At 42.2% G+C, this 20,072-nt stretch overlaps 1 protein-coding gene across 1 annotated transcript in view; it reads left to right on the top strand.

The window, feature by feature from the left end:
* Window positions 1–12,535, top strand: part of SNX27 (sorting nexin family member 27) — a 113,226-nt gene extending 100,691 nt beyond the window's left edge. Inside the window, exons 9-12 of the mRNA XM_006861425.1 lie at window positions 10,480–10,629; window positions 10,975–11,103; window positions 11,487–11,546; window positions 12,404–12,535. Coding sequence (XP_006861487.1) covers window positions 10,480–10,629; window positions 10,975–11,103; window positions 11,487–11,546; window positions 12,404–12,451 — 387 coding nt within the window. The 3' untranslated portion in view covers window positions 12,452–12,535. The remainder of the gene's footprint in view (window positions 1–10,479; window positions 10,630–10,974; window positions 11,104–11,486; window positions 11,547–12,403) is intronic.
* The last annotated feature ends 7,537 nt before the right edge of the window (window positions 12,536–20,072 follow it).

Consider the following 20,072-nt stretch of genomic DNA (forward strand, 5'->3'; position numbering starts at 1 on the left):
TTGCTTGCTGAAAGTGAAGAGGACTTAAAACATTTACTGATGAAGATCAAAGAGTATATATAGCCTTCGGTATGGATTTCATCTCTATGTAAAGAAAACAAAAATGCTCGCCACTGGACCAATAAACAACATTCTTATCAATGGAGAGAAGATTGAAGTTGTAAAGGACTTCATTTTTCTTGGATCAACTATCAACACTCACAGAAGCAGCAGTCAAGAAATCAGACGACGTATTGCATTAGGCAAATCTGCTGCACAAGATCTTTTTAAAATGTTGAAGAACAAAGATGTCAGCTTGAGGACTAAGGTGCGCCTGACCCCAGCCATTGTATTTTCAATAACCTCATATGCATGTGAAAGCTGTACAGTGAATACGGAAGACCGTAGAAGAATTGATGCCTTTGAGTTATGGTGTTGGAGGAGAATGTTGAAAGTGCCATGGGCTGCCGAAAGAACCAATAGATCCGTTTCGGAAGAATTACAGCCAAGAGTGCTCCTTGGAGGCCAAGATGGCCAAACTTCGTCTCTCATACTTCAGACATATTGTCAGGAGGGACAGTTGCTGGAGAAGGATGTCATGTTTGATAAGGTGGAGGGTCAGATAAAAAGAGGAAGACCCCCAATGAGATGGATTGGCCTAGTGGCAGCATCGATGGACTCAAGCATGGCAACAGTAATGAGATTGGCCCAGGATCCGGCAGTGTTTTCGTTCTGTTGTGCATAAGGTTGCTATGGGTCAGTATCAACTGGATGGCACCTAACAACAACCCTCCCCAAGGCTGTAAACCTTTTTGGGACCAGCAAACCTCATCTTTCTCCCATGGATACCATATATTGGGGCCCCTGAATTTGCCACTGTTTTTTCTTAGATGATATTTATAGTTCTAGGTTGCTTTATATTAGGTGTCTTTGATCCATCTTGAGTTACTTTTTGTATATAATGAGAAATGTGGATTGATTGATTTTTCTGCAAATGGATACCCAATTTTTCCAGCACCATTTACTAAAGACATTTTCTTGCCCATTTAATGGGGTTGGCCCTGTGTCAACGATCACGTGTCCATAGGTGAATAGATTTACTACTGGGTTCCTAATTCTGTTTCATTGGTCTGTTTGTCATTATACTAATACCAGCCTGTTTTAACAGCTGTGGCTCTAGGTTTTTGAGATAAGGAAGTATAAGGCCTCCTAGTTTGTTGATTTTTAGTAGTGCTTTGCCTATGTTGGATCCCTTTCCTTTTCATATAAAGTTAGTGATTTGTTTTTCCATCTCTAAAGAATGATGATGGAATCTGGATCACCATAACATTGTATCTGTAGATTGCTTTGGGTAGTATTGACATTTTCACAATGTTAAGCCTTCCACTCCATGAACATGGTATATTTTCCCATTTATGTAGGTCTGTTTGAATTTGTTGTAGTGGAGTCCTGGTGTGGTGTTGTGGTTTAATGTGCTAGACTGCAAAGTCAGTGGTTCAAACTCACCAGCCACTCCTTGGAAACCCTATACAGATTCACTATAGGTCAGAACCAACTCAGCAGCACTTAAAACAGTAGTGTTTTGTAGTTTTGTATCTCTGCTTAGATTCATTTCTAAGTACTTCATCTTTTGTGTGTTGTTGTTATTATGTGTCTTCGTAAATTATGTTAGTAGCTATTATAAATTATGTTGGGTAGCTATTGTAAATTATGTTGTTTTCCATATTTCCTTTTCAGAGTTCTCTCTGTTAGTGTGGAGCAATCTGACTGATTTTTGTATGCAGATCTTGTACACTGCCACTTTTTCGAATCCTTCTATTAGTTCCAGTAGTTTTTTTATTGAGTATTTGGGATTTTCTATGTATAGGATCTTATCTACAAATAGATTTTTACTTCTTATTTTCCAATTTGGGTGTGTTTTATTTTTTTCCTCTCTTGCCTTTATTGATCAGGCTGGGACTTCAGTACTATATTGAATAATAGTAATAAAGGGCATCCTTGTCTGGTCTCATTCTTAAGGGAAATGTTTTCCGTGTCTCCCCATTGAGAAGAATGTTGGCCATTGGTTTTGTGTATATATTCTCAATTATGTTGAGCAATTTATTTTATAATCCTATTTTACTGAGCATTTTTATCAAGAATGGGTGTTGGATTTTGTCAGATGGTTTTTCTATTAGTTATGATCATATGGTTCTCTTTCCTTAAATGATAGATTACACTGATTGCTTTTCTAATGTTAAACCACCCTTGCATACCTGATCTGAATCTGACTTGGTCATGATGTATTCTTTTTTGATACAGTGTTGGATTCTGTTGGCTAGGATTTTGTTGAGAATTTTTGTGTCTATGTTCATGAGGGGTATTAGTCTATAGTTTTCTTTTTTAGTGATGTCATCGCCAGGTTTTTGTTTCAGGTAGCCCATAATTTTACATCTACATAGTAGAGTTATTTTGTAACTTACATGATGAATAGGAATAGATCTGTTTGCCTTAGAAAATTGCCAAAGATCAAGAACCATCTTATGTATGTTCTGCATGCCATCAGCTTAAAATAGACAATGCAAAAATATTTAAAATACAATTAATTCTAGGTAGAATTTTAGCTAAGAGAATTATACTATATGAAAACAGAATATATTTATTTGTTTATGTGATACAGAGTTTAAAATTTTAACCTTGATGTATCAAGATAATAACATTATGTTGTATCCATTGATAACAGTTCTGACCAACTCATCTTCATCTTTCTGATGAAAAGGGCTAACCAAAGGACCATCAAGGTCTACAGTGGTTCTTTGTCTTTGCCAACGCCTGTAGTCTTCTTGCTCCTGTAAAGATAACAAAAATCAAAGTCATTGTATAAGGGCTTCTAATATAACAGCTGGCGTTTTGTACATATTGTATTACAGTTCTGCTTATTGCACACTATCTTCCATGTACTCAACCAAAAAAAAAAAAAAAAGCCATAAAACTTATTGTGCACCAAGTAGATGCCAGGCACAATGCAATAAGGTGATAGAGAAATAATTGGATTAGGATTATTCTCTGCTGAAATATAGAAGATCTGAATTTTAGACATGCACAGTAATCTATTATGAAATCATTCTTAGGTTCAAATTTATGTATTACATTCACCCAGTTAAAAACTAGAGTACAGTTGATACACTGATATGTTTTCCCATGAGTCATTGAAATTGAGTATGAAATAAACTTAAGCTTTTATGGAATTCTGTTGTCTTGAAAACCTAGTTCCAAGATCGTGTACTAGTCCCATAATACTGCAATTAGATTTTAAATAAAAGTCTGTCAAAGTTTGATTTTTCATTAAAGTATAATCTCCTGTATTTAAGTATCAGTTTTCAAAGACATTAAGTTAATGGTCATGATCTGTACTCTGAACCTTCCAATTAAGATAGGCCCTTCAGAGGCCATTGGACCATAGAGACCCTTTATCACACCCACTCAGGTGCTAAAAAAAAAAAAAAAACACAGGGAATGGAAGCAAGTACTGTTGAATGGTGATGCATGGAGGAGATTAATTATTGCAATGAAACGATGGTATAAAGCCAATGTTCTCCAATGTAAATGATCACTCAGTTCACAAGAAAAACTTAAAAAAAAAAAAAAAAAGACTGCCAGAAGAACAAACAAATCTGTGTTGGAAGAAGTACAGCCTTAAAAACCAAGGTGGTGAGACTTGATCTCGCATAGTTTGAATGTTATTAGGAAGAACCAGTCCTGGAGAAGGACGTCATGCTTGATAATGTGGAGGGTCAGCAAGAAAGAGGACGATACCCAAGGAGATGGATTAACACCATGGTAGCATCAATGGGCTCAAACATAATAATTGTGAGGGTGGCACAGGACTGGGCATTGTTCTTTCTGTTGTGCTTAGGGTTGCTGTGAGTTGGAACAGACTAGGTAGTACCTAACTACAACAACTTATTTTCAAAACTAAATTGAATCTTAAATTTAGATAGCTGAGAATAGAATCTACAAGAAAGAATTTTTTTCCTGTTGTGAGCATTGTTGTTGTTAAGTGCCATCAAGGAACAACTAGTGGGTTTGAACCACCAACTTTGTGGTTCAAACTGACCTTGTGGTCCAGTGCATAATCCTGCAGCACCACAAATTACGTTTCTCTGATGCTGTAGAGGCCTGATTTTGACATTACTGAACTGACACATATGGAATTCCTATGTTAGTGTTTCTCAACATAATTTAAAATGATTTCACACAAAGCAGTACATGTGAAAGAATGTTTCAGAGTTTGGCTCTCAGTCCACCTGCCTGAGTGTCACCTGTGAAACCTGTTTAAAATGCATATTTACTAAGCCAGACTCTCTGGAGATAGAACTTAGGAATGTTTATTTTTAAAAAACACACTGCTGATTCTGAAACTAGGTGCTTCAGAATCACTTCTCTAGATCTTTTGGAAGGTTGACTTCCAAGGATCCCCTCAAACCCTTATTTCAGTTTTATCCTGGTTTGACAGTTGGTGGGTTGTTTGAGTAAACAGAGAGGTCTCTAGAATGGATAAGATGTCCCATGCTGTTCCTTTCCTCATATCTGACCTAATGTGGCTAAGTGGGAGTGGGAATCAAGGAACATAATTCAGGGTACATACTTGGCTATGATTGAAGTTGTCAAAGCCTTCATTGTGCTTGGATCTATAGTCAACACTCATGGTGCAGCAGTCAGGAAATGAGGCGGAATATTGTAGTGGCTAAGGTGCTGCACAAGAGTTCTTTAAAGTGTTCAAGCTCCTCCCGGTTACTGCCGTGCCATCATCATGGACTCAGTTGTGTGCAGACTATCACGTTGGTCAGAGTCACCAAGATTTTGGACAGTACTGGCTCACAGAGACAGTGCACGCAGGTGTATGTGAAGTTCATGGGAGACACGAGTGATTCCATCATCCGCAATGATAAAGGTCCAGTACTCGAGGGTTACGTGCTCACCCTATTGGAGTCAGAGTGAGAGGCCTGGAGGCTGTGCTGAGGCTGCTACTGAGTCCTGGTTGCCTGGTCCACCACTTGACCTGCACAGGTGATCCACAATTGTTCAGTAAAGCATTTATGTTGTATGTAAAAAAAAATAAAGGTTCAAGAGCAAATGTACCAGTTTGAGGACTAAGGTGTACCTAACCCAAGCTGTGGTATTTTGAGTAGCTTTATATGCTTGTAAAAACTGGGCAGTTAATAAGGAAGACTATAGAAGAATTGATGCATTTGAATTGTGGTATTGGAAAGTACCATGAACTGCCAGAAGAACAAACAAATCTGTGTTGGAAGAAGTACAACCAGAATGCTCTTTAGAAGCCAGATGAGAAGACTTTGTCTGTCATACTTCAGACATATTATCTGGGGAAGGACACTATGCTAGGTAAAGTGGAGGGTCAGTGAAAAAGAGGAAAACCCCCAACAAGATGGGTTGGCACAGTGGTAGCAGCAATAGGCCCAAGCTTAGCAACAATTGTAGGTTGGCGCAGGATGGGCCAGGGCAGTGTTTCATTCTGTTGTGCATAGGGTAGCTATGAGTTGGAGCTGACTCGTTGGCACCTAACAACAACATTTAGCTATTCAACAGTTAATTTGAAAGGAGAATGAACACTATAATTTTACAAATATATATCCAGACACCCATGTGCAAATATTTGAAAACAAAAAATCGATTGTCTCTTGGAAATTTTGGATTGATGTGAAATGTTCAGTATTCTTTCTCTTTTGTGCAGACCCAGAGAACGTAGGGGTTGCCCACTTAAAGAAATACTACCCAATCTGAGACTCCCTTAAAACCTTAAGGCTCCCGAATGACTTTTACCTCTTGTTGTCTCACCAAGGCCACAGGTGCCCTTGGTTTTCATTCAGGTTATTTTTAGAACTTACCTCATTAAGAAGTCCCCTGAAGGTCCTCCACTTTCAAAGAGTAACTCTCTTGAATAAGAAGGCATAAATCAGCCTTTTGATTCAGAGGAAAAGAGGAAAGACACATCTGATGTGCCAGGTACTATTCTAGACCTTTATGTGCGTTCTCATTTACTCCTTAGAACAACCATGTGAGTGTATCCCCACTCTACAGACAAGTGTGGAGTTGAAAGATTAGATTTTTTTTATCCAAGGTCTTGGAAGTAGGTTTTGGGAGTGAAATTTGAAACTATTTCTGTCTGGCTCCAGTGCATCAGGACAGAGAGGGAGCAACAGTGTCTTAATTCCAGACTGCATGGGGGAAGCCCCCAGATAAAATAACTTAAGGTCACTAACAGAGTTCAAGGTATATGACGCTCCAGATCCCTTCTCATCTCTTTTTCCTACTACCTGCTTTTGTTAGTATGTTTCTCTCTTTTCAAAACATATATGGTAAAATTCCCAATTAGAGAAATGGTAGATGTATGCTTCAAAACAGTGGTGGTACCTCTGAAAAACAAGAACTCAACAATAAACATATTCTGTGTCCGGCTTTTTCATTGAAGGACGTGAACAGAAGCGTTCTCAAGGCTCTGAGATACCCACTAGAATTTGCAGAGGTCTTACTCTGCTTTGAGCAGAATTTGCTTCCTATGGAGGATTTAGAAAGTTTCTAGTAAGGGTGATAGGAGAGTGACTGGGATGAGAGCCAGAGGCCTGATTATAGGGCACTCTTGTTTCTCTTTTAGCTTTTTATTGTGGAGATTTCCAAATACAGAAAGAGCTGAAAGAATAGTGCAATTAAGCCCCATGTACACATTGCTCAGCTTCGGTAGCCATCAACTTTCTGCTTCCTATTTCAACTCTCTCTCACATGCTTCTCCTCGCACTGGAGTTTTGAAAGTAATTTCCAGATATACAAGAGGGCTTCAAAAAGTTCATGGGAAAAATATCCATTATCTTTTCATTTCACTTTTCCATAAACTTTCTGAAGTTTCACAGGGTATTCTTGAGAAACAAAGTGTTTGAGTCCTCTGACCAAGGATTATTGGTCTCTTAAATTTATTTATTTTAAATATAACTTATTAGGAGCCCCTGTGTGGGGACTCCTAATGCAGGATAGACAATGTGCTTGGCTGCTAACCAAAACATTATAAGTTCAAGTCCATAGAAATCTTGTAAGAAAGGTCTGGTGGCTGACTTCTGAAAAACCAATCACTGAAAACCTTATAGAGAGCACAGTGCTACTTTTGACACACATGCGGGCCACCTAAATGGCAACTAGTTAGCTAATGCCTAATACGCATTTGTGGAGCCCTGGTGTGGCATTGTGGGTTCATGCGCTGGGCTGCAAGGTCAGTGGTTCAAGCTCACCAGCCACTCGTCGGAAACCCTGCTGTGGGTCGGAACCAACTCGACACCACTAAACAACAAGAACAATACACATGTACTAAGTACTGTGATACGGTGCTGAAGGATAATGCGCTATGCTTCAGGCTCAGTTTCTGCTGTAAGATCAGTGGTTCAAACCCACCATTTGCTCCTCAGAAACCCTATACAGGGTTGCTATGAGATGGAACCAACTTGATAGCACTTAACAACAACAAGTAGTATGATAAATTATTTATATTTAATGTTCATTAATAGCACTGGGAGGTAGGTGCTAATACTTCCCATTTTCAAGAGGGAAATGAAGGTTCTAGGATAAAGTAAGTAAATTTGCCTACATTTAAGTACTTTGCCCAAGGTTACACAGGAAGCAATGAGACCAGGATTGAAGCCTTGTTGTTGTTATGTGCCGTGGAGTCAGTTCCGACTCATAGCAACCCTGTACAGGGTTTCCGAGGCTGTAAATATTTACGGGAGCAGAAAGCCTCATCTTTCTCCTGCGAAACAGCTGGTAGTTTCGAACTGCTGACCTTGCTGTTCGCAGCCCGATTCATAACCACTACGCTACCAAGCCTAGAAGCTCTTAATCACTCATCTGTATACTGTTTTCTGTCACAATCTCTAATGCTTGTTCTAACCACAGAAGAGTTCTCTTTTGTACTATCTCCTCCCCTCATACGGAGTGCTAATTTGGCGCTGAAAGATCAGCACTGGACTATTAACTGCAAGGTTGGCAGTTCAAACCCACCAGCCTGCTCCTCAGGAACCGTATACTGGGTTGCTATGAGTCGAAACCGACTCGACGGCACTTCACCACAGCAACTCCTCATATTTACTAAAGCATCGTGGTCAGGGATTTCTTTCTGTTCATAATGCCAGTAGCACTGACACAGGAAGAATGATCAAAAGGGAGGGTGTAGAAGGATTGCAAGGGAAAGTAAGAAAACAAAAGTGATGTGGCTGAAGAAGTAGTTTGGCATTTGGGGTTTGCCCTCAAAACTGATCGTCTCCCTGTGTTCTTGACTGCCCGGTTACAATTTTTCACCTTCAGAGGTACTATTATTTTACCTAAACAGCAAATATAAGAAGGAGAGGAGGGAGAATTGTGGTGATCCCCACTCCCTCCACGCTGGTCCCTGTGTCTTCTCAGGCAGCTCTTGGTGGTGTAACAATCACTGGTGCCATTCGCTGACATCAGAGCTAGAGGTTTGTCCTGTGACCTTTTTGTGACTCTGTTCTTTCTCTCTTGGTTAGGCAGAAGGTATCTCCCCCATGTCTTCTAATCTCCCTGCCGATCTAGGTGAAGTCAGCCAGGTGGCTCTGCCTTTGGCTTCTCTTCAGCACCCTACACATACCACTAGTGTGCCCTCTTCTTTCAGTGGAATGTGATATGCAACTGGAGGTGTGGAGGCCCATGGCTATTTGCTTGTTTCCCAGGCAGTACTGAGAGAAAGCCAGGTTGGAGTCCATGAAACATCGTTTCCTCCTCCCCTATTTTTCTTTTCCTATTTCTTTTCTCTTCTCTTTGCCATGTTTCTTCTTTTACTCTCTCCCCTCTCAACTTGAAATCATGAGTTAAGTGAAAGAGAGGGTAGCTTTAATTGCAGAGAACAGATAAAGAGATTTGAGTTAGATTCAATAGACATCTCTGGATTCGTCTTACAATGTTGTACCTGTAAAAGCCATATATGTCCCTTGAGCTTGATCCAGGTGCTTTTTGGGGAGGTCTAGTGGACAGTCCTGGTGTGGTGCTGTGTACTAATGCGTCAGACTGCGAAGTCATTTGAACTGCAAGGTCGGTGGTACAAGCTCACCAGCTGCTCCTTGGAAACCCTATACAGGATTGCTATGGGTCGGAATCTACTCGACAGCACTAAACAACAACAAGGGGGCAGTGGGACTGCTCTAAGGACTAGTTGGAGATGGTGAAAGGAACACTAGCCCAGAAATTAAACCTGGGTTCTAACCCTGGTTGAGTTACTTATTATTACCTGTAACTCCAAGAAATTAATGTAACTACTCTTGAGTTTCTCTATCATGACTAGTTTGTAAAGTCTCTTTCAGCTTTTCCATTTTATAAATCTGAGAGTTGGAGAATTTTAAACATCATCGAGGTCATTGTAACTTTTGTTTGGAGAAAGATGGGAGAAACATCAGCTCTATTTCCTTAATTACCAGGCTAGATTAGATCACCATTTCCTGGGTGCAGTGAGAGCAGAGGGCCAGACTGAGTGGTTTCCTGAGTTCCCTCCTAGCTCAAGAAATCTTGATTACAGTGTCTCTTCTGGCTTCATGTGTATATGTTTTTTAAAGGGGGTTGGAAGTGGGATAAAGGATTGTCTGAGTCCTATCCTAGTTTAGAGATGGGTGTGAGATCAAAGGCAAGGGTTCAGGATGTTGGGCTGAGTATTTTCTTTTTCTTTCTCTTATACTATCTCAGCAGCTCTTCACTAGGGATATCTTAGACAGCAAAACTAGTAAAACCTATATATGTATATATACAGAGAAATTTATATCAGGGAAATGGATCACTCATTTGTAGAGGTAAGAGAATCTCAAGTCTGGGTCAGATGAACCAAGATCAGTAGGTTAGACAACAGGCAGATCCAGTGTGTTCTAAGAAGGCAGGCTGCTGACAACTCCCAGGATTGGCAGGTAATAGAGCAGGTTGCTGGCTCAAGTTCAGAGAATTGGAGGATGTGCCAGATGCAAGATCCAGACCCAGCAGAAAGCAAACAAGCCTTGGCTGAGTGTCCAAGTGTGAAAGCGGGCCATACCCCTGAAGAAGCTTCCCTTTAGTTGATTGACACTCCCACCTCCATTCCTGCCTGTTTAAGAATGTTAGTTTGGGACTGGTTATCCATTGTGACCCAGAGAGATTGGGCTCTGAATGGTGGACACTCTGTTCAGAAGCCCTGCTTCTTCCGTTGTCTCGAGGCTATTCCATTTCTCATGACTTCAAGAACTCCCCTTTGCCTGATTTTGTTGTTTTTGTTTTTTAATCAAGTCCCCCTCCAGAAGGGCAGTGCCCTTCAGCTGATCTCACCCAAGAGTTGATTATATTATATTAGATCTCATCGTGGGGGATAATGCATCTCAGCTGTCAAACCACTGACACTCCTGACCCAGTCAAGTTGGTGCAAAAATGTAACTATCATAGGGGATTAGTTCCATAGTAACACTGTTTCTCCTTCCTTGTCTCTAGTACCTTAACATGCTAAGGACTTGTGAGGGCTACAATGAGATCATCTTCCCCCACTGTGCCTGTGATTCCAGGAGGAAGGGGCACGTCATCACAGCCATCAGCATCACGCACTTTAAACTACATGCCTGCACTGAAGAAGGAGAGCTGGAGGTGAGTGTTCAGCATGGGGCTGGGGTGCTTAAGGAGAGAATCCGAACACTAGGGATTCTTAGATACTTACCCACTCACTAAAACTCACTTACTATGTTTCCGTTCCTTCTTGAGGGGAAATAAAATGAAAACTGTTTTGACTGGCATAGATAGACACTATTCCTCAACTTCCTTGTCCACTTCTACTAACTTTGATTCTTTTGTCACAGTCTTTTCCCTGAAACAATGCAGACATCTTCTTCATTCCTTTCTCTTCTGCCTGGCTCAGAACCGCCTTATGTAAGCTTCCCAGCACTCCCACACTCAGACTTCATAGACATGACACTCTTGTTCTCGGTTGTTCAGAACCAGGTGATAGCATTTGAATGGGATGAGATGCAGCGATGGGATACAGATGAAGAAGGAATGGCCTTCTGTTTTGAATATGCACGAGGAGAGAAGAAACCCCGATGGGTTAAAATCTTCACACCATATGTGAGTGGCAAATGGGAAAGCATGCTTGGGGAATGTAGGTTGAGCTTCAAGTTCTCTATAAGCTAAATACATAGGTGGAGGAAGAACAGAGATAACCCTTGTCTTGAGATCTCAACCTGTTTGAATCTTAGAGCCCCAGGGTTCATCTTGTCTTTCCTTTAGGCCCAGCTAGTGTTAGCAATTTCACATCCCATTTGACTCACAGTTGCCACTAGAAGGAGCCAAAGATTAGTAGATGGAGTCTGGCCTTGCATTGCCAGTCAAGAGTTTTTCTGTAGGTTGAGCAAGTTTGGAAGCTGAGTGACCAAGGGCAGGCATTCTTAGGCCTGCCCCTGAAGTGCTTGGCCTTGAGAGATCAGTGAACATTTCAACTTCTTTTTCAGTTCAATTACATGCATGAGTGCTTCGAGAGGGTATTCTGCGAACTCAAGTGGAGAAAAGAGGTAATGCTAAACAGTTGTCCAATTTTTCATCTTTTTTGTTGATTTGTTCAAAATTTATAGGCCTATGGCAAAATGCCTAGCACTCCCACCTCCATTCCTGCCTGTTTAGGAATGTTAGTTTAGGACTGGTTATCCATTGTGACCCAGAGAGGTTGGGCTCTGAATGGTGGATACTGTCCAGAAGCCCTGCTTCTTCCATTGTCAAGAGGCTATTCCATTTCTCATGACTTCAAGGACTCCCTTTGCCTGATTTTGTTGTGATTTTTGTTTGTTTGTTTTTTTCAATCAAATCCCCCTCCAGAAGGGGCAGTGCCCCGAGCCAGAAGCATAGCTCACCTCAGCTTTAGCACATTCTGACTGAGTGAGGCATAACAGAATTTGTCTGGGTTTATCAAGAAGGTGTTGTATGTGTTTAGAAGTTTGTGTTACTGTGTACCTACTGCCTATATGTGCCAGTGTGCCGGAGTGGAGTTGGAAGATTCTGAATAGTTAACTACTTATTCTCAAAGAAAATATTTCTGTGGTTCAGAAGTTAAAGTCAGGAACCTGAGAATTTGTATTTTTGGTATAGTAAAAGCACTGGGCTCTGGGAATCTGATCTGAGTTCTATACTGACTTTTTTCTCTCTCTAATTTTGGACAAATCAGTTTTCTAAACCAGATTGCAGTATTCTTATCTGTGGAAATGTATCCAGGGTCCCTTCCAGCTTCAGGCGGCTCTGGTTCTAGGTGGGAGGGGCCCATCCTATTTAGTCATCAGTGCTGTGTTTTCAGTGCCTGGTTGTGGGCTGCCTCCAGCCTGGGAGGATAATTGGACACCTAAGGCTTCTCACTAACCTTTTTTTCTTTTCCTTTCAGAACATTTTCCAGATGGCGAGGTCACAGCAGAGGGATGTAGCCACCTAGCCTTCCCTTATCTTTCCCTCCTCTTCACCCTCATCCTCTTTATATCCCCATTGTCTCCCTTGTCAGACAGAGTAACCATTAACACATCTGAAGAGAAAAAGGAAAAAAAGTCATTCTTTTCAAAAGCCCTAACCTAAATATTAATAAGCCCTCTGAAATTCATGTCTCTGGAATTGAGCTGGTAGAGAACAACAGATTGGTCAGCACCAGGAGTCACCTGAGTTAAGACGGGAAAAGGAATAAGCCCAACCAACTCGCCAAGGGTATCTTTGTCCTTCCACCTGGGCCTCATACCAACAGACTCTCCTTGTACTATATTTTTAAGACTGGAACTATGAACTCCGTCCATTTGCACTGTTAAGACATATATATGTATGTATGTATGTAAAAATTATATATACACAAATTAGCTGCACGTATATACATATATATATTTCTTTTTAAGTTTCCTATTGATGGCAGTACCTTTTTTAGCTTGTGTTTTTACACACCTTTCACTAGGATTCATGACTTCTCTCGTTCTCTTTATTTTAAAACAAAAATTTTAAAAATGAAAAAAAAAAGACAAAAAAAAAAAAAACCAAAAACAGCAACCAAAAAAAAAAAAAAAACACAAAAAAACATTTTACAGGGAAAATACCTCTCCTCACAAAGGACTCGAAAAGTTTACAGCCTGCTTGGGTTTTTTTTCCCCCTTTTTTGTATTGAGTGCAGATTTTGGCTCATGGGTCACCATAGAGTCTGAGGAGTTAAGGATTATAGTTTCTTTTCTTCCCAGAGAGTGCTAGGGAGGAGAAGGAGGTGTGTTTATGAAGGCAGCAAGGCTGCAGATCTACAGGGAGAGTCTAAAGACTTGGTGTGGCCTCTTGATTCCAGGACAGTTTTCCTGGACACTCTCTCCAACTTGTGGCTTTCTAGCCACCTGTTAACGTCTCCTGTTTGCTTCTCTAGGACCTTGGTATGCTGTCCCTCAGCTGGTCCAGACTGGATGTGAGGGTGGGCTCCAGAACCTGAAACTCCTCCTGGTAGTAATTGCTTACTTCCTTGCTTTTTCTGAAGTAGGGATAGCACTGGGGACCAGAATTAAGACTGATACCTGTAGGCACAAAGGTTGGACTTGCGGAGGGGAAAGGAAGAAACACTACTCTGTGTCCGTAAGTTTTTCCCTGCTCCACTCCTGACCAACAACTAGCCATAACTAGTTCTCTGTAACTGCCTTCAACAGCAGTGTTGGGGAGGGTCCTGAAAATATCTTTAACATCTTGGGGAAACTTGCAATGGATCCATGGTCTGTGCCAACCAAACCACAGCTCCGCTCAAGCAGCTGAGGACCCAGAAAGGAGCAGCAGGAATATGGTTGCTTTAGGTTGGGTCTCAACTTCTTATTAGGATGAGACTGAAGGAGGGCCTGTGAGAGCTCCTCTCTGACCTCACAGACTCGGGAGCTCCTATATCCCAGGGGATTGGAATAGAACAACATTGCGGCCCCCAGGGAGCACTGAGTCAGGCTCAGATCCAACTGGAACGCATCTTCAAGCTGGCTTTTCTTTCTCCTTTCTCCACCTTCCAAAACAAAAACCTCCATAGCGTGTATCTTTTGTTTGTCTAACTGGGAGGCAGCCCTGGTTGGTTGTAGTTAACTCACTAAGCAGTGTTGGCATGGATTGAAGTGTCTGTTTTGTAACTTGATTTTGCAGGTCACTGTGAGGCCCCTTTCCTTCCTCTCCCACTGTTAGCCTGGTAGCCACTTGCCCTTGGGGGAGTGTGGGGTCCTATACACATCCTCTCCTCCCCATCTCCAAACCAGGCAGAATCAGAGTGCAGGACAGAAGCATGCACATGGCTTAAAGTAGCAGAGAGTGATCCCCAAGTAGACGGCTTTGATCCAGGATTAACTTTTTTTTTTCCCTAAATGAATTTAATACTGAGCCAAGGACCCTGGAAAACAGATACATTGATTTCTTATACCAAGGCTGTGGTACCAGCTTTGTTCCAACTGCAGAAATGGCAGCAATTCTTCCCCTCTCCCTCAAATAAGAGAGGAATGACCAAATCTAGGAGCCCACATGACAACCCAGACACTTGCTTCTGGATATGAAACATTGGGGAGACCCTTAGGATTTGGATGCCCCTTAGAGGGTCTCAATGCTGCTGCTGTGTTCCTTTTCTGGCATAGTATTTACTTGGTGCTGGGAGATTGGGTGAGGGGCCCCGGAAGTAGCTAGCCTGTTGGCAGACTCTGTTCAGGAACAGTCCCTACTAGAAGCTATACCACTCACAAAGCACCCATCTGCAGCAGGGAGATGGAAGGAGGAGGAACCTAGAGAACATCACCACCTCCCCTTCCACCCACAGCAGCCTCCTGTGATGGAGGCAGAGGTCACTGTGGCTCTGAAGTCCACAGGATCAAATCCTTCTTTGCATGAAGCAGTGTTAGGTGTGACCTGCCTTCCCCCTTACTCTGCACTTCCTTTCTCTAATCCCTACCAGTTTTCTTAGTCCTGGGTTCTGCCCAGGGAGGCTTCTATCCAGTCTTCTTTTGCATTTTGTCCCTGTGAAAAGGGGAGACTCTCCCTCTCCCCGTCTCCCCCTCTCCATCCCAGCAGAGCCAGCAGGGTCTTCCTGGCTGCTTCGTCCTTCACTCCACATTCAGTTTCAATCCGCTGAAGCAAAAAGCGCCGAGCTTTGTAGACAGCAGGAAAAAAGGCAGGCCCTGAAAAACTTCCCCTGGGCCATGCTTCAGGCTCTCTGCTCTTTATATTTTTATTCTATTCTCCATTTTTCTGCCCTCCTCTTGCCCTCGGCCTAAACTCACACCACAGGTACAGATAGGCACGTGCTCAGGGCAGCTCGTAGGCCTGGACAGTGCTCTCAGGGAGGAATTTGATTCATGTTCCAACACCCACATACCTGGCCATCTAGTTTCACCCTTTACTTACCCAGCCCAGGCCAGCAGCCTCGGGGTAGCCCCTCGAATGCACCAACCCTAGTGAGTGGAGCAGAAAAACAGGGCACTGACAGGAGGTGACACCTCTCTCTCATCTCAGAATTTGCCAATTGATGGACCTGGCTCCTAGGAAGCATTTTTCTTAATAGGGACTGCATCCTAGTTGGCTTGAAGTCTGCAGACATGGAGGACTACCATGCCCTTTCTTCTACCCCTCATTCTGTCTGGACTGGTTGCGCAGGAAAGCCTTGTGGTGTGTAGGTTCCTTCAGCTCTGTCATGTCACGTGGGTTTCCTTTTGGAGGGAGGGTGATGTGGTGGGGTACTTGGAGAGAGACACACACACATGGGCTGGGTGTGCTTCTTGAGCTCACCGTCTTGCGGTCTCACTTCCTGTCTTCCCCTTCCCTGGAATCCACGCATGACATACCAGGCCTTCTCCTCACCAGGATGGCATCGGCTCCATCCTCAGCAATAATCTCGGGTGGATGAGAAGCTTAGGGCTCTGGGGAGGAGCGGAACCAAGGGGAATGTTACTGGCGGGCGCACCTGACCAACTGCTAACCTTGGATACCAGTTTTCTGTCATGTCCCCCCTTTTAAGCCAGTGAGCTGGGCTTCAGTTCCCCCAGGCCATGCACACTTTTAATTTATTTGAGAGAAACTCTAATTGTATTTTCACTGCAGTATCTTGTATTTTTTATTTGTGATTTAAGAAATGTGAAGAGAAACTACACAGACACATAATGGCTAACAGTGTTTCTTTCATTCCTTGTTCTAGAGCTAACCACTCTAAAATTGTTTGGTAATGTCACTTAGTGTAATTAATTGTAACATATTCTTTTAAATAAATTGATTTATTGATGAAACTATTCTTTGGTTTCCTAGGCTACAAATCCTTTGGGCTGTGTGGGAAGCAGTGATGAAAGGGGCCTTGGAGACTTGAGTTAGAATGGTCAGTCGAAATGAGAAGAAACCGCCGACCAGTTCTCCCTAGTAACTAGTGAGATAATCCTTTGAGGATGGGAAACAGGAAGTGGTGTGGAGAGGATCAGCCAGGGACACCCCTAGTCCAGTTTGCTCCCAGTGACTCCTTTGAAAATTGTTTCTGTCCCCTCAAAGCTGAGTGGATGTTGCTTAACTCTCCTGCTTGCCAGCCTGTACATTTGTGTCATAAGACCCCTCCACCTCAGCCTGAAACCTATGAGCCTGGCAGAGCCCCTTCCCCAGTGACTTGCAGGTACTTTTTCCTTTTTTAAGCAACTCGGGAAACGTTTTTTCTAGGATATGAGCTGAAAAGTACTTAGTCCTCATAGCAAACGGCCAGCCCCCAGTGAGGTGCTGTGGATGATTGTATCCTCTCATACTCCCGGATAATCAGGGCTGTCCTGTGTGCCCTGTGTTTTCACAGTGGCTTCTCTGGTGTGACCTAATTTGCCAGCTCAGGAGTGCCGACTCCATTCTGTGCATTAGTTCATGGATGGAGTCTGCTCAGAAAATGCCAGCATCTGTGATAGGTTGGGCATTTTTATTGTTTTTATACATCTCTATTTTCTATTCCTTTAATTGATGACCTTAAGAGCAAGAACAGTTTGACCTTTTATTTAGCTCTTTGGAGAGATACTGCTATCTGGTTCACCTAGTCATCTGCATTGAATTTTTGGAATCTAATAAATATTATCCTAATGGGGATTTTTTTTTTTTTTTTCCTTCAACAAGAATCCATAAGGAAGTAGGAGATGGAACTCCAGAATTAGAATTACAGAGTTTGAACATTTATTGGATAGCTACTATGTTCAGGCCATTGGGCAACAGACACAAAGCAAAGGAAGAGGCATTTTGCTAACTCACAGTCTCACAGAGGAAATGAGAAGTTTGCTAATGACCAGGAAACACAGCAGTGGGAGGTTTTAAGTGATCCTAAGAACCATAAAAGGCGTGAGAAAGCTCTGGGTAAGGGCAATTACTGTGGTAATCTTCATGAAAAGAGTGGGGTTCAGGTGAACCTTTCAGGATGAGCAGGAATTCAGTTAGAAGGCATTCAACAAGCATTTATTGAACCATTAGGTGCCAGACACTAAATCACTGGGAATGAATAGACATGGAAAAAGAAGAGATTCAAGTAGTCCAGAAAAGAGCTCTTTTGGACTAGAGGGCAGTTTTACAGTCCTACAGGGTCTCTGGGGCCCTGGTAGCATAGTGGGTTACCAGTTGGACTGCTAACCACAAGGTCAGCAGATCAAATCTACCAACTGCTTTGTAGAAGAAAGATGAGGATTTCTGCTTCTATAAAGATTTACAGTCCCAGAAACCCTGTACAGGGTCTCTCTGAGTTGGAACTGACTCCACGACACCACCACCACCACCACCACGGGATCTCTATGAGTAGTAATCAACTCCATGGCAATAGATTTGTCTGCTGCTGTGTAGGACCTGAAGAGTGAGATGGATGGTAAGGCTCTGGAGAGCCAACAGTGCCACAGTGAGCTACTTTCCATAACAAAATCGAAGAGCCAGGGAAGGGAAGGTTTTTTGTTTTTTATTAATCAACTATAGTTTTCTAGTTGCTGTTTCAGAATAGAGACAGAAGGTTCAAGTAGGAACATATATGGTTATTCAAAGATTCTTAGTGTGGTGCTGTAGGATAAGCACTGGACTGCTAACTTCAAGGCCAGTAGTTCAAGCCCACCAGCTGTTCCTCAGAAACCATATACAGGGTCACTGTGAGCCAGGAACTACTCGACAATGCTTAACAACAACTACATGGTAATTCAGTAAGTGGAGGCAGTGATTTTTGAAAGGAGGGCAATAGATCCTATTCTATAATTGTAGAATTATAGAAATAAAACCTTGCATAGTTTAAATAGCATACTGAACCATATGTAAAAGATGACTCCTAAGGTTTTATGTCTAGGTGACTGAAAAGCAGAAATATTTAAGAGTTGCAGCTTTAGGGGAAAGTATTTTAGCTTTGTGCCCATTAGATGAGAAATCCAGCAGTCATTTTCTAATTATTTATTGAGTGCCTTGTAATGTTCTGGGCACTGTTGAGGGTAATGGATACAGTGGTGAACAAGACAGTACATATGTATAGCTATTAATTCATTTTTAAAAGAGAAGTCTCACTTGTATAGAGAACAGATTGTGTGAGAGCAGGAGGGGAAGCAGGGAGACAGATGATGGTATAGCAGGCAATCTGGTGGGGCTTGATGGCAGTGGAGATGGAGAGACATGAGCAGGTCACAGATTTGAGAGAACCACTAGGGCTTTGCGGCTAGATTGAATATAAAATGGGAGGGATACCCTCGTGGCCCAATTTTCAACCAAGTAAAAATAGAGGAGACAACACTAGTAAGATATGTTCATCATAGAATGGTCAGCCATTCATGATCAAAAGGGCAACATTTGGCTAAGGACAAAGTTCAGAAGGAGAATGAGATGGAAATAAGAGCCCTAAGAAGGAAGTGGGATAACTTGTTGCATGGAGATTTGCAGTCATTGAGAAATTATACAAAGTATATGATTTCTTGAATGTAAAATTGATGATCTGCCATGTAACTTAAGTCATATTAAAAATTTCAAAATAAAAGGTGTGAGGGATAGTATTTGATCAAAGTTTTGGCTTAAGTGAGTGGATTTTGTCAAACCTGCTATCCAAATGATTCTGACTTAATGGCTACTCCATTTGTACAGAATAGAACTGCTCCACAAGGTTTTCCAGGCGGTGACCTTTCAAAGCAGATGGCCAGGCCTTTCCTCTGAGGCACCTTTGGGTGAGTTTGAACTGCCAACCTTCAGTTAGTAGTTGAAAACATAATCATTTCACCATAGACTTCTAAGAAAATATTGATAGTGGAGTTACTGGATAATGGGGAAAACTGAGGGAGGAAATGTAAGACCAAAATAGGGCTCCAGGGAAAAACGAGTAGAAACACATATCTGGGAGTCATTTCCATTCCTCAGGTGAAAGGATGCAATATTGACGGGAACCCCCATGTCTAAGGAATGCAAGGAAGTTGGACTACTCAGTGACATAGACCCAAAGAGAGGCCAGAGAATGAGGCTCTTACATGAAGAACTGGGAGCGTGGGCCAGGGCCCATTAAGTTCGCAGATTTGAAGAAGCGAATGAGATGTGGCCATGAAAAGAAATGTTTCCAGCCATATATAAAAAAATTCAGAACTGTGACAAACTTTGAAATTTTAACAGAATTCAGACACCAGAAACCCTGAAAGAGAAGTCGTGACTCCCTACCATCACAGGATCCAACCCTGAAGGAAATGGAAACCACCTTGCATTCATTTGATCTGTTCCAAAGTCCTCAAAATCTAGGCAGAGGATTGGAATGCATTGCAGCACTTACTCAGGGCCTTAGTCCCTTTAACTCTAACAAGACTTGGCATAATCTCTATTGGCCAGTCAGCTGGGTACCTCTCCTTCTCTTTAAGCCACCATTAACCTTTCAGCAGTAACTTGGCTCTTAGAAGGATCTGCTGTGGAGTTTGATCTTGCTTGGTCTGAAGTTAGGGGATCCCATAGTCATTTCCTGGTTTCTTCTGCTGCCCCATTTGATTACCTGTGCCACTTCTTCTCTGAAGAGATGGTAGTGAAGTTTTGGTAGCTAACTAAACTCCTCCTTTATACCTTTCCTACTATATTCGAGGCCAAAATGATGC

This window comes from Chrysochloris asiatica, unplaced genomic scaffold, assembly GCF_000296735.1.
Source record: "Chrysochloris asiatica unplaced genomic scaffold, ChrAsi1.0 scaffold00042, whole genome shotgun sequence".
Lineage (NCBI taxonomy): Eukaryota > Metazoa > Chordata > Mammalia > Afrosoricida > Chrysochloridae > Chrysochloris > Chrysochloris asiatica.